The 13,783-nt window shown below is 34.9% G+C and overlaps 1 protein-coding gene across 8 annotated transcripts in view; it reads right to left on the bottom strand.

Moving 5' to 3' along the window:
* The window catches only part of LOC128234267 (uncharacterized), a 108,354-nt gene that overhangs the window by 37,515 nt on the left and 57,056 nt on the right, over positions 1–13,783 (bottom strand). For 3 of the 8 annotated variants that reach the window (XM_052948399.1, XM_052948397.1, XM_052948395.1), the window contains 13 exons: positions 12,701–12,811; positions 11,713–11,787; positions 9,996–10,274; positions 8,171–8,191; positions 7,021–7,220; positions 6,660–6,817; positions 5,895–6,012; positions 5,520–5,633; positions 4,739–4,880; positions 3,706–3,863; positions 2,527–2,544; positions 1,687–1,857; positions 1,309–1,456 (listed from right to left, as the gene is read on the bottom strand). In XM_052948399.1, coding sequence (XP_052804359.1) covers positions 1,309–1,456; positions 1,687–1,857; positions 2,527–2,544; positions 3,706–3,863; positions 4,739–4,880; positions 5,520–5,633; positions 5,895–6,012; positions 6,660–6,817; positions 7,021–7,220; positions 8,171–8,191; positions 9,996–10,274; positions 11,713–11,787; positions 12,701–12,811 — 1,713 coding nt within the window. The remainder of the gene's footprint in view (positions 1–1,308; positions 1,457–1,686; positions 1,858–2,526; positions 2,545–3,705; positions 3,864–4,738; positions 4,881–5,519; positions 5,634–5,894; positions 6,013–6,659; positions 6,818–7,020; positions 7,221–8,170; positions 8,192–9,995; positions 10,275–11,712; positions 11,788–12,700; positions 12,812–13,783) is intronic. The other 5 variants (XM_052948403.1, XM_052948402.1, XM_052948400.1 and 2 more) reach the window with 4 other exon arrangements.

Raw genomic sequence — 13,783 nt, forward strand, 5'->3', positions numbered from 1 at the left:
ATTAACCTAAGTTCCATAGTCAATCAGGGGTCATAATTTGTATAAAAGATAATATGGAGTTATCTAACCTCATTATGTGATGGCTCTGAACATCTGTGTGAAGTATTAAGTCAATTGAACGAATGGTATTGAAGTTTTAAGTGAAAATCCCAACTTGTCCTAAGACTTTAACCTGCCCTAAAACTTTAACCTAAGTCAATCAGGGGCCATACCTTGTATTTAGGATAATATGGAGTTATGTAACCTCATTGTGTGATGGTCCTGAACAACTGTGTGAAATATTAAGTCAATTAAACAAAGGATATAGAAGTTATTAATAAATATTCCAACTTGCCCTAAAACTTTAACCTAAGTTCCACAGTCAATCAGGGGCCATAATCTGTGTAAAGAATAATATGGAGTTATCTAATCTCATCATGTGATGGCCCTGAACAACTGTGTGAAGTATTAAGTCAATTGAATGTAGGGTATTGGACTTATAAGTGAAAATCCCAACTTGCCCTAAAACTTCAACCGGACACCGATGCCGACGCCGGAGCGAGTAGCATAGCCCACCTATTCTTCGAATAGTCGAGCTAATAAAATTGTGGGAATACTATAAGGCCACCTTATCAATATTACAAAAATACATCAAATCAAGCATTTCAGTTAAATAATCAGTGGGTGTCACAAATCAAACTAATAAACTTTGCCTCAACTAACCGATTAAGATCTACCGGTAAGTTTTGAAATGGATATCATCCCTACTAGGAAATATTAATTCAAAGAGTGATGGTATGATATGAGTGTAGTAGATGGCCCCAATATGTTTAAAACATTATTATATTTCTGAGAGTTCTATAAGAATCAGAGAACAAAGTCGGCTAATTCCAGAAGGGACTAAGTGAGTGGTATCTAAGTAATTTTATTTTAATTTTGGATGCCTGAGGACCCAATATTGTTTTGGTATCACTTGAAAGCGGTTTAATGTGTAGAGAAAATAGTTTCAAAATTATACTAAAAATAATTTTAAAAATATATATTCATGGCAAAAAAGGTCATTTTACGTCTGATTTCAATTGAAATAAAGAACAAAATCATAAACCGCAATAACTTGTTCCATTTTGTATTTTAAGTCATTTATTTTACATATTAGTTTTCAGTATGCAATACAGTTTCACTTTCCAATGATCCCAAAAATTAGGCATCAAAATATAACATTTTAACCCATGACTCATAAAATGACAAATCTTATTGTGCATAGGATACCCTAATGACATTTGGCATTGTATGGCACAACACATCATAACAAATATATGCTGATCTTACCAAGAATTGTCATGATCTGTTCGATCTGTGTGCTGTGTACAAAGGCGTCAGCGGGAATGCCAATGTGAGGTGTGGCACTGTATGGGGGACAAATGTCTGACCACTTTACAAACTCGTGCGTCTCAGAGTCAACCATATAGTCGAATACCTGTAACAAGCATAGAATTTTGATAGGCTGATATTATATCGCAGTTATTCTCAAAACTTAACTTTGTTTATATCTGTTTCGAAAAACTTTGAAAGATTAAATAAAAGACAATGCCTAGGAAAGAAAATGTGAAATGAGAGTAGTTGAAGATTGCCAGCTATTTACACATATATTATATAACATTATACCGTAACATGTTTAACTGTCAAAAATTAAAGCTTCATACACACCATTCCATCATCTGGGTAGTCGATATGTTGTTCGAACTGTTCACGCCACCAGAAACTAAACGACTCCCGATGTTCAACAGCTAGGGTCCCGCCAAACGCCCAGATGCAAGCGAAGTTGAAATAACGCTCAAACTCTACATCACTCAGGTCTGGGTAGGGATTTACCATGGTCTGCAAGGAACAAAGGGAGGTTACTCATCACTCAATGAAATAAAATATAATGGGTAAAAAAGGACATTTATTATTTTTCTCCATAAATATTTTTGGACTAACAGTAAAATAAAATTATTAAAAATTTAGTGCTGGGTATATCATCGAATCAGAAAATGCCTTGGAACAGACATGGCCCCAATTTCTCAAAAATTCTTAAGCGTAACTCACTTAAGTATCTAATTTCATTTCGCAAAATTACTTACATGGTCTATTAAAAAGACATACAAAAATGAAATACAATCACACTGAATCTTCATTCTGGTTATTTCTATAAAAGTATCTCAAAAAGTATAATGTAAGAACTTCTTTGACATAAAAATACACGACGCCAGCGGAATGTTTATACAAGTAAGCTCATTTGGCAAAACTATCCAAATGACACGTTTTAAAGCTGAAAACTAATAAAAAATATATATACATGTGAAAGTGAGAACAAAACTATAATGTGTATAAAGTGTTTCAAAAGTGAAAAATCTACGTTCATGCATACTATACAATACAAACTTTACCTAAAATGCACTACGGTATACATTGTAAAATAAATATAACATATATATGAATGCTACATATATTAAGGTAATTTTCTCTGAGTATATTCCAATATGGCTGCATGCTTTTAAGCATTACCAGTGGTAAAAGTAATCTCTGAAATATTTCACATTTACAATTAAAAGGGAAAATAATGCCTACCAATAAAACTAATGTGCTGAGAATCGGATGTTTTGGAGCACCCATAATTTTTCTAATAAAGGTCACCATGACCTCGACCTTTGCCCCAAAATTTAAAAGAGATTATCTACTGACCATGGCCAGTGAGTTTACCAAGTTTGAAGAGTTAACACCAAATTGTTCTAAGTTATTTATCGGAACTGATAAAGACGCCAGACAAAGTTATCACTATTTGGCTGCCATGCTTTGCAGGCAACACAAAATTGTCTATAAAACTAAAATGAAAAATGTATTGTTATTATTCTACTATATGTGATGTTGTCTGCATAAATCACTCCTGCAGAGATAATTGAAAATTTATCTCTACTTAAAACTTTACATATAGTTAGATGTTTTTTGATGAAATTTTGAATGCCTCAAAAGTGCTCATTTTTGCAGACAATGTCACATTAACTGAAATGTCAAGAAAATGAAATACCATGCAAGCTAATTGTAGATGTAAAATAAAAATTTTGGTGTAAAGTCAATAATCTAAAAAGTTAATAAAAATGGAAGTTCATAATCAAACGTATTTTTCTAAACGTTGGGACAGTAAGTTGGCAATAGAAAATTCTATTAAAATAAAACAGAATTCAGTGAGATAACTTTTTCAAATTAACATATCACAACTTTATTTGTTGTGGGCAGTCATTGCAAAAAGAAAAGTTTATTCTAGTGCATAATGACTTGTTAAGTTTCGGAGGATCCTACCAACTCCCAATGCTTAGACTATAAATCTACATATTACTTCAAAAACGATATTCTAACATTAACACTGTAGGTGAATGTCAACGCTTGTCCACTATTTTCAATTGGTAAAGCTGCCAAACTTCCTAAATATTTAGCCACAGTTATTGGATTTGCAGGAAACCACACAACATAACGTTGTCAAAGTTTTGGGCCCTTCGTAATTATAAGGGGTCCCAATATAATGGTTAACACTCAACAACAGCTTAATTTTTGGAGTCCAAAGGATGCATAATAAGTAATGAATGAGAATTCCTAGCTTAAAAATTGCAAGCTTAAAAATTCTGTCAGGGATAAAGGTCTTCTTCGTCAGGGAAACCTCTGTGTACATACGCAGCATGGAAAACTTACATCTAGCAGGTTGGTGAAGGTGACAACCATGTTCTCCACTGTGTGGCTGATCACTCTCTTGTAGCGAGGCAGCCCTGACTTTTTGCTGGCAAACATGTGAGGCTTGGTGCTCTCGGCAAGGAAGTTGATAGTCTTGTAGATGTACACATCACAGAAGCCTGGAAATATGTATATAGGATAGTGATTATAAAAGGTCATGGTGTATCAATAATCACGCGCTTGTTTTGTGAAAGGTCAGATTTTTTGAGTTGGGGAACATTTCAGGTGTCATGCACTGGGCCAAAAAGTTGATCATTATGTAGATGTACACATCACAGAATCCTGTAATGCAGGTTTACTTATACTTGACCTATATCTTTGCCTTGAAGTCATTACGTTTATAACAATCAAGGGTGAGAGTTGTATAAAGGTTATGGTGTCCACCTCTCACCCAAGAGGTTGTGATGATTTAAGCTCCACCCAGGGGCGAGTACATTCTCATGACCTCTCAAAAAGGACACCAGTACTGTTTTGTACACAAGAAACGGGCTCAAGCTTGTTTGATATCAGCTTAAGCTGTATTCATAATTAGATTAACATATATCTGTTTATCATCTAAACTTAATCTTTTTTATACAACCTTTCAGCATAGCAGTAGAGATACTGATTACTAGTCTATATCACACAGATATATTTTACACATTATCATTGGAACATAAATCACTGATTGAATTAATCAGATACTAGAGAGCACTGTGGATCGAACATCAACCCTTGTCTGGTTGTTTTTTTTCAGTCGTAAAAGGTGCATAACTGAACAATCACTAAAGCTAGAGTTACAGGCCTTGCTGATCATGTGCATTCTGTCTTTAGCATCTGTCTTTAGCAACATGTATACCAAGTTTCATTTGAATGTTATTTAGAGTTTATTATTTATGGCTCAAGTTAAAGTTTTTGCTCCATGAAGACAACACCAAGGCTATCTCAATACCTCGACTTTCTTTCTTTGAAAAACAGACATGCTAAAAAACAGATTGCATTTCAACACACATACCAGTAAGAAGATCCTTATCAACGTCTGGTCGTCTCTCAAGCCACTGGACAAGCATGAGTTGCCAGCCAACGTCGTTCGGGGACATGACCATAACTCCAACACTGGCTAGCAATGCCGGACTTATGTTCGATAGCGACTCAAGCTGTAAATGAGAAAAGCCATATGATATTATATCAGCTTCTGTCAACGTTTTCACTTAAAATATATTTTCTTCATTCCATGCTCAAGGCCCATGTCTAGGTTATTTCATTTCCAAAACTCTTCTTAAATTGTGTAATGATTTGCATAATTAAGTATAATTTATCCAATGTGTTTCTCTCAGGTCCAAATGTTCTGCATGGTAACAAGAAATGTTTATCAAACATTATGCCTTCTGAGCCACTTAGTCACAAACATGTGGAAGACGATTCGATCAAGGTTTTAAAAGCTCACTGCATTTATTAATGACCTTTGACCTCAATCAATAGGGGTCATCTGCCTGATGGCAATTTGTCACTGAAATTTCATGGTCCTAAGTCAAACCGTTTTTGTGTTATTGTGGGTAAAAAGTTTTCATAATACACTTGACTGTGACCTTCGACCTACAGACTACAGTTACTATAGGGGTAATCTTCTGGTCAAGGGCAACCTACCATTTGAGTTTAATGAACAAGATTTCATAAGACCTTTGACCTAATGACCCCAAAAACAATAGTCTACTAGTCAAGGGCAACACAGCGATTAAGTTTAATGCATTTTCAAGTTATTTCGTGGCCAAAATTTTGAGTTCTAGTAAACTTACCTCCCACATGAAGCGCAGTGTGTCTGGTACGGTGATTCTTTCGTTGTTGCCAAGAACAACACTTCCACAATTCATCAGAACACTTTGTAGGAGTTCCAACTGGCCAGGATCAGCCTGAATATGGAGTGTAAAACTTATTAATTTAATTTTACAGGAAGCGCAGTGTGTCTTGTTTGGTGATTCTTTCCTTGTTAACCCAAAAAAACACTGAAAATATTTCATTTCAGATGATACTGCTTTGACCAAAAACAGTGCTCATTTAACAAAATTAATATACTTGTCCAGACATATGTCACAGTGAGATATCAAATAGCGATTCAGCACCAAATAAACATCATTTATCCATAGCAACAATATCTGAGACAAAACTCTGACCTCTCCGTCCAGCTGCATAATTTTCATGACTGGTTTCACTTTGTGGCTGTAGTTGTTGTTTGGGGGCTGTACACAGAACTTACGCAGCAGCGACGCAAACAGGCCATCTTTCCACTCCCTTAGGAAACAGATGTGTATGTACTTTATTGGCCTCGTACATGCATTCAATTTGTTTTATTTGTATGTGTCATTTCTTTTTTATTCTGTTTGGTATTGCGTCATTGAAAATTTTACAGTGCTCTGCATAGTTTGATACAAAACTTCAGAAATACTGAGGTACCTAAAAGTAATACCATCGCTAGGGTTTTAGCCAGTTTTTATAAGGACAGGGTGCTGCAGAAAAGGAAAAGGGTAATAAAAATAAAAATGACACATTGTGTCAGGCTGTGAATAATTTTAACATTCTTAATTTCACAGAAATTGTAAGGAATAGTGCTTAATTGAATAAATATTAAGGTTTCAACTGCGAAACATGTCATGTTTGTATGAATTCATGATTATTTATTCAAGTTTTGATAAAAAAAAGAAAAAAGAACTATTTCTTTATCTTAAGCATTTAATTCTATGAATGCAGAATGGTGCCCATGCTTGTCTCCATAAGGGCCGAAGGGTGCTAACAAAAAAGGACAGGGCGCAGCACCCTTCCATAACTCTTTAGCTAAAACATAAACTGTTTGTGCCATTGAATTTACGCAATTAACACTGAAAAAGATCCAAAGGTACAATTTTTTATTATTATACACCAGAAAAACTGCAGACCCTTACTTTGACTTTAGATCAAAGTGCCCCATGAGTTCCTCCGACTCCACGGCCTTGGAGAAGACAGTCTGCACACTGATGGTCTTTCCCCTCTCTCGCTCTGCTACAGCGAATGTCTTGATGCACTCGCTCTTACCGCATCCCGCCGGCCCCACCACAAATATCTAGTAGAAGGAGAAAGATAGGAATGAAAACTGACTTCTTACAGAAATATCCATGTGGGCTTAATTGAATGTGCATGAATGGTTAATAACAAAGAGTCCTTTTTAATTTCTATGCTTCTGGTTCATTTATTGATTGACAAAATTGTATTGTTTCAGCTTTAAATTAATAAATATTTTTTTCATATAAAAAAAACCCAGCTTACTGTCTGGTGGGCAGCATTCAGTTGCGCAAGTTGAGCAACCCTGGCCTGGAATGCGACCCCTGGCAGCAAGCCAAGGTCACCGGTTGCCACGGCGATAGCATCTTGGATGTCTTCAAGCACCTGTTTCTGATTTGGGTCTATATATGTGAATCTGTCACCAGCTGCCATGTTCACGACAGGGGTGTTCAGGTTGATTGATTCTGAAAGTTGATGTTAAAACCTATTTTTCCGCTGTTATACATGAATTATAGTACAAACGGTCCGATGGTTATTGAAATGCGTAATTTAGGCAAATCATAATTATTTTTTTTAAATTTCAGTTCACAAATACTCTCACAATCTTTCATTAACAAAATTATTACTCAATTGCATTTTTTTTTACTTATCAAACAATTAAGTAGAACTACTAACAATCCCACATCAAATACAGAAATAGAGTTGCAAAACTATCAACTAATATCAATGTTTTGAGGTGCCCAGAATTAATAAGCAAACTTATTTATTCTTTTAAATGATCTGATTGAGTTGAGATTTCAAGGTAAGAATGTGGAAAGTTTGAAGGTAGAACTGCAGGCACTGAATGTTGTTGATGACAATTTGGCATTTTAAGCAATAAAGGGTACGAAAATTAACCAACAAGATTGTAGTTTATCAAAGATTATTTGCTGACATAAATTCTTTCTTTAATCAAAATGTATAAATTATCATCATCATTTAAATTGGAATGAAATTGCTTTCATTTAAAAAGGAAATTTGCAATGCAAAATAAAGCTTTCAGCCTGCACCAGACTTGTACAAAGCTTGAGAATGGAGAAAAATGAAACGCTGTGCTGAATATAGATATAAAATAGTAAACAGTGTGTTTTAAAGATATATTAAAGTAATACATTTCATAGAATCCATTTATATTTCCTTCTAAAGTATAAAACAAAATACATTCCATTTTCTTTATATATTATTTCAATCAGAATTAAGTTACATTGTAAACTTTTCATATATAATAACAATGAAATAACGATGTAGGCAGTATTGAATACAAATAAAAATGAAATAATTTTTTGATAAAATTTCTTTTGTGCCAGAAAATGGAATGAGTTTTTAAGTTCGTTTTCATCTCAGTTTGCAGTAGTCTTTTGTACATGATACTTGCCATAGATACCCGGATACATGTCTATCAAAATCACACATTGATAAAGAGTCAGTATTTGTCATAAACTTGCAATACGGTCAAACCCCTTTGGCTCAAACTGGCTTGGCTCGAATTCCTCAATGGCTTAAAGTGGTAAAGGACCAATTTCTAAATACTAAAGGTAAGCATCCCCGCTTGGCTCGAATCTGAGGCTCAATGTATTTTAGCTGGTCCTTGGGAGTTCAAGCCAATGGGGTTAGACTGAAGTATTAGTGTTTGAAATTATATTTTGTCAGATGGCATTTCTTTCAAATCTGCCATACATTTATTTTGGTTAATCAGTGGTCAGCTGTCAATTTTGATCAGGTGAATTGGAAGACAAAACATAATCACAAACACTTAGCTAGTTAAAGGGTTATAAGTTATTATTTACCAAAAATAACAACAGCTATGCGACTGTGTCCCATTAAACCATTGATTTGGTAAATACATGTGAATAACCATTAACCATAATACAAGAACAATAACATTTTGCAATGAAATAATTATCTGGAAATATTGGTGCCACGAAATGAAAATGAAATTAGAGAGAAAGGAATATGTGCAAAAGAATATAATGTCAAGTTTTGAAACCTACAGGCCCTTACAAAAACATATATAAAGCATCACAGAATAATAATATTAGAATACAAAATAAAACCAAACAAAACATAGCTCGTAACATCAAAGCCTTCCAATTTCATTCCACTGTCACACAATGGGCCGATTGTTCAGAACTTTGTTGAAGTTAGCAAAGTTGTTAGCATCATCGTTGTTAACTTTCAAAACTTTACTGCTCATGAAATTCAATAAATTCACTTTTGATCTGCAGTATTTCTAACAAGATTTAAGACAACTGTTTCAGCTGTACTTGCTTTATTTAGATACATTAGAACATAATCAAATATTTCAAGTTTTAAAAGTTAACAACGATCTTTCAACTTTATTTGTGTATTGTGTATTTTTTTTTGCATCCAATGGGAATTTGGTTTGCACCAGCAGATTAGGATTTTATTACCATATTTTTCTTTTTGGGTAAATATTTGGTAGTTTCTTGCCAAGAAAAGATGCGTCATTGTAACCAGACAAAATGGCGAAGGTTTTCAGGTTGAAACTGATTCTTGATTACAACTTAACATAAAAAATATTATTACATTTGACCTACCTACCCTTTAGTAAAACATATTTGCAGTGAAATCAATTTTATTTTTTTGGCCTTTAAAAATATATAGATAGGTCAAATGGTACTCAAGTGGATTTTTAACATTGTTTTGCTATCATTGAGTATATCCATGCATGTTTTGTGTATATTATAATTGAAGGGAATTATGAAGCAACTGTTCAATGGAGATAATCAGTGTGTTATATACATGCACTATACGGTAGCAAATCACATACAGATCACATATATTATAATACTTGCCATAGATAACACTTTTTTTCCTTTGTTGTAACATGTATTGCATGGCATCTTTTGAAATTCAAGTAAGATCAGTTTTAAAATATATCTTCATTCCTTCTTCAAAAAATTAAAGAATAAGCTCTCTTACACGCAAACATCCATGCAAATTAGCGTTACGGTTAAAGAACAACAACAAAAAACGGGTTACGGCATTCAACGGTACATAATCATACATGAATATATATATATATATATATATATATATACACATATAAAAGCATTTAAACCCCATTCAAGAGATACACTGATATACCATTTTGTTAGAACAATATAAGTTACCATACATTTAAACAGTTAATAAATTACAACACACAGAATACACACAAAAAAAGACATTAAATTTACCTTTCATAGATTTGGTCGAGCTCTGACTCTTGGCTGTCCTAGCTCTGCTAGAGCTTTTAGAGCTCAGTCGTGAGTTACTCTCAGGCAACTTCTCCATCAAATCCTCGTCACCGCCAAACACCATTGGAATGTCAACATTTGGCCAAACATCCATGAGGAGGGTTGTGAACACGCTCGCATCACGCCCGACCATGCGTGGCAGGAACGTGTCACGCAGCGCAATCACGACAGACTTTTCTTCCAGCATCAACGTCTTCCCACCTTCAAGAAGCTTCTCAGCTGGTGAAAAAAATCAGGTAAATTAGTCATATTTCGGGGTTAATTGTGTCAGGTAACAAGAAGCATTTAAATATACAATGGTGGTTTGGTATCACCTTCAGGCCCAAGTTCCCTCGAAAAATTTCCAGTACTTAATCAATGAGTACATTATTTAAATCCTGTATATAATATTTATGGAAAGGAAATTAAATCTGGTTATTTCAACATTGATTTTTTTTTATTTTCTTGTTTTAATTTCAGCGAAATTTGTGTGTATTACATTATTAATAAGATCATGAAATAAGAAAACAAACAACAGATAAGTTCAACTTAAATTTAGAGTACATTCTGAAGAATATATGTTTCTTTAAATTGTTGGCCAAACATTCATATCAACATAATTCATGTGGAAAATCGATTCTAACAGAGTAAGAATATATTAGACTTTGAACCATGTCAGACTGTAAGTTATTGAGTAAGTACTTTAATATTTTTGTGAAACTGGGGCCTGGTATTAACTTCACATTAAAGTGTATGAAAATGAATGATCTGAAACCATACTTGTGAAGATTTTATTTTACATATATTGCAATGCATATAATTGTAGGTTAGAACTGAACAAAAACTTGGATTGTAAACATGAATATTACGGGGTGTATTATGAAGGGTGTAGTATCATATTAGAAATACAACTTGATGTTAATGCAATAGAATTGAGGTTTTACAGCATGACGGATCAAAACTGAAAAAACTAAAGAGCAGTTTTCCAATTCATGACTATTTCTTTACAAAGTTCTTTGATTCAAACCCAGTGTGGTGTTAATTAGAGTTTGAGAAAAGGCAAATTGTGCATAGCCTTACCTTATAGTATACACACTAACTTTCTCCCACATCATTTTCTCGAAATATGCTATAATCTGCATATAAGTCACCTATTCTATCAACCAATATTCACAAATTTGCCTAAGCCTTTTAGGTCTGTTTAGTCTGGTATAGGTATTTTTTTAACACAGTAGAAGTCGAGGGTTAGATCCTCACCCTATCAGACGATTGTACAGGTTTCTACCCCCAAAACAGACCCTAAAGTGATTCCTATCAGCATATAGCGTGCTTTATAATCCAGCTAAAGCAACAGCTCTGTGGAGCGAACGCCAACACATGTCTGTTGTTTTTCAGTCTAAGGGGCATAAGTCGACACTTCTTAAAAGCTAATGTTGTAAGTCTTGATGTACATGTGCGTATTGTCTCTGGTGGCAACATGTGTACCAAGTTTGAAAAGTTTTTGAGTTATAGCCATGGTAAAAAAATTTCACAACAATGATGCCAAGGCTATGACAATAACTAAATTATTTCTCTTAGAAAATTAGACAAGCTTAAACTGGTATAAACTAATGCAGCCCTAGAAGCAACTGTGATATTTTCACTGAGTTCAATTTCCAGTAACTTTTCACCCTTTTACCTGGGTTGTCCTCCATTTCTTTTGCCTCCTCTTCTTCCTCATCCTCTTCCACACTCCCCCCATCTCCCGTGTCACCTAGTTTAGGGGTGAATCGTGCAAGGTCAAAGGGCAAGGTGAAACATGCAACACAAGGTCAGTTTAAGTGTGTGAGTGGGTGGGGGATCTTGTTAACATTAATGCATTGCATAGTAATTATAAAACAACTGCATAATATGTAGTGCATTATAAATATATAATTTGTTAACATACATATATTTATTTATTTTTAAATGCCTAGATACAGTATAAGTCAATAAAGTTTATTTAGACTTTTAGGAGTGAAACTTCATTGAGTACAATATAGAGCGTTAATCATAGAGAGCATACAATAGTTCAGGCAGTTTGGGATATTTCTAACATGCTAGCTCACTTCATGTGCAGTTCATTTCCCACAAAATATTGACCTTGTTAAATTTGGAAACATAACCTTAAAAAAAACACTGTGCTGCAACAACACAGACATTGAGCATATACTAACCACCCAATGTGCCACAACACATGCAGCAGACATTGACCACCACCCTGCGCACCCACTGTGCTGCAACACAGAAGACAATGACCCCATCCCTGCCCAACCACGATGTGGCAACACAGCGGACAATGACCCCACCCCATCCACTGTGCCAAAAACACAGCAGACATTGACCACCACCCTGCGCACCCACTGTGCTGCAACACATGCAGCAGACATTGACCACCACCCTGCCCACCCACTGTGCTGCAACACATGCAGCAGACATTGACCACCACCCTGCCCACCCACTGTGCTGCAACACAGCAGACAATGACCCCATCCCTGCCCAACCACAATGTGGCAACACAGCGGACAATGACCCCACCCCACCCACTGTGCCAAAAACACAGCAGACATTGATCCCACCCTCTGCCCACCCACAGTGCTGCAGCACAGGGGACATTGAGTACAAACCACCATCTTTTTCTTGCTTACCATCCTCGCTGAGTTCGGCACTAAGCTGCTCCAAGTGAGCACCGGCCTCCGCCACAACGCCCTTTAATGTCTTGAGGCTCCAACCATTGAACCCGGCTGAGATGTCCACGCCTTTAATCACAAAAAAAATAAAATATTTGATCTCCTTCCACTCCTTTGGTTCACTTATATTTGACAAGATGGAGCTTTATGGTCATTACAATGTTAACTGTGTAAATAAATTATTAGAACAAGCATGAACTCAATGCATTTTGTTAATAGCATGCTTTTAACATTTGTTTTTCATTTTTATCATAAAATGCTGACTCGGGTACCTTAAATTATTCTGAAAATAAACACACTCACATTCTACATTTGAAACTTGCCACAAGACTCACTGCAGATATCACCGAATATGTCATGTATGATTTTAAATGACAGTTAAAAGCATTTGACAAACACATCTTTTGAAAAGCTACATGGTTGTTTTCAATGGCACAAACAGAACTTAGGTTCAAGTTACCAACTCTGAGCAAATATTGCTCTTGTAATGATATACCACATGCAAATGATAAAAATTCTCTTCACATGCAAAGCAAAAGTCTCTTAAACCTCAGACAGGCTTCCTAAAACCATTCATGCAACATGTTCAGACAGATTTTTTTTTCCATTGCTGGGCATGCAAAGATATTCTGCTATGGTCAGTACCAGCCTTCTTTAATGGGACTAACTCATGTTTTGGGACCAAATTGTTTTTTCACAGAAATGCATCGAAAAACACTAATATTATAATTATTTAAATTTTTCCCACCTAAATTGCAGAAAAAAATAATTATATATTATAAATAAGTTAAAAAAAACACTATTTGTTTAATTTGGGAGCAAACCCACCCCCCTCCAGTAATTTTTTTTATAGAAAACTTCAGACAACAAAACCTTCGCCCACAAGAAAAGTTACATAAATTGAGGAATTATTTAACCTTTAAGCCTTTTGTTGAAAAGTGTTTCTTTAAGCTATTCAAAATCTTGGACTTCAAAGACAATATTTGAGCATATATCAACAATTGTTGAAGGGTTCCAGCAGTCAGTATCTTTGCTTTAACA

The sequence above is a fragment of the Mya arenaria genome, chromosome 5, assembly GCF_026914265.1.
Source record: "Mya arenaria isolate MELC-2E11 chromosome 5, ASM2691426v1".
Taxonomy (NCBI): Eukaryota; Metazoa; Mollusca; class Bivalvia; order Myida; family Myidae; genus Mya; species Mya arenaria.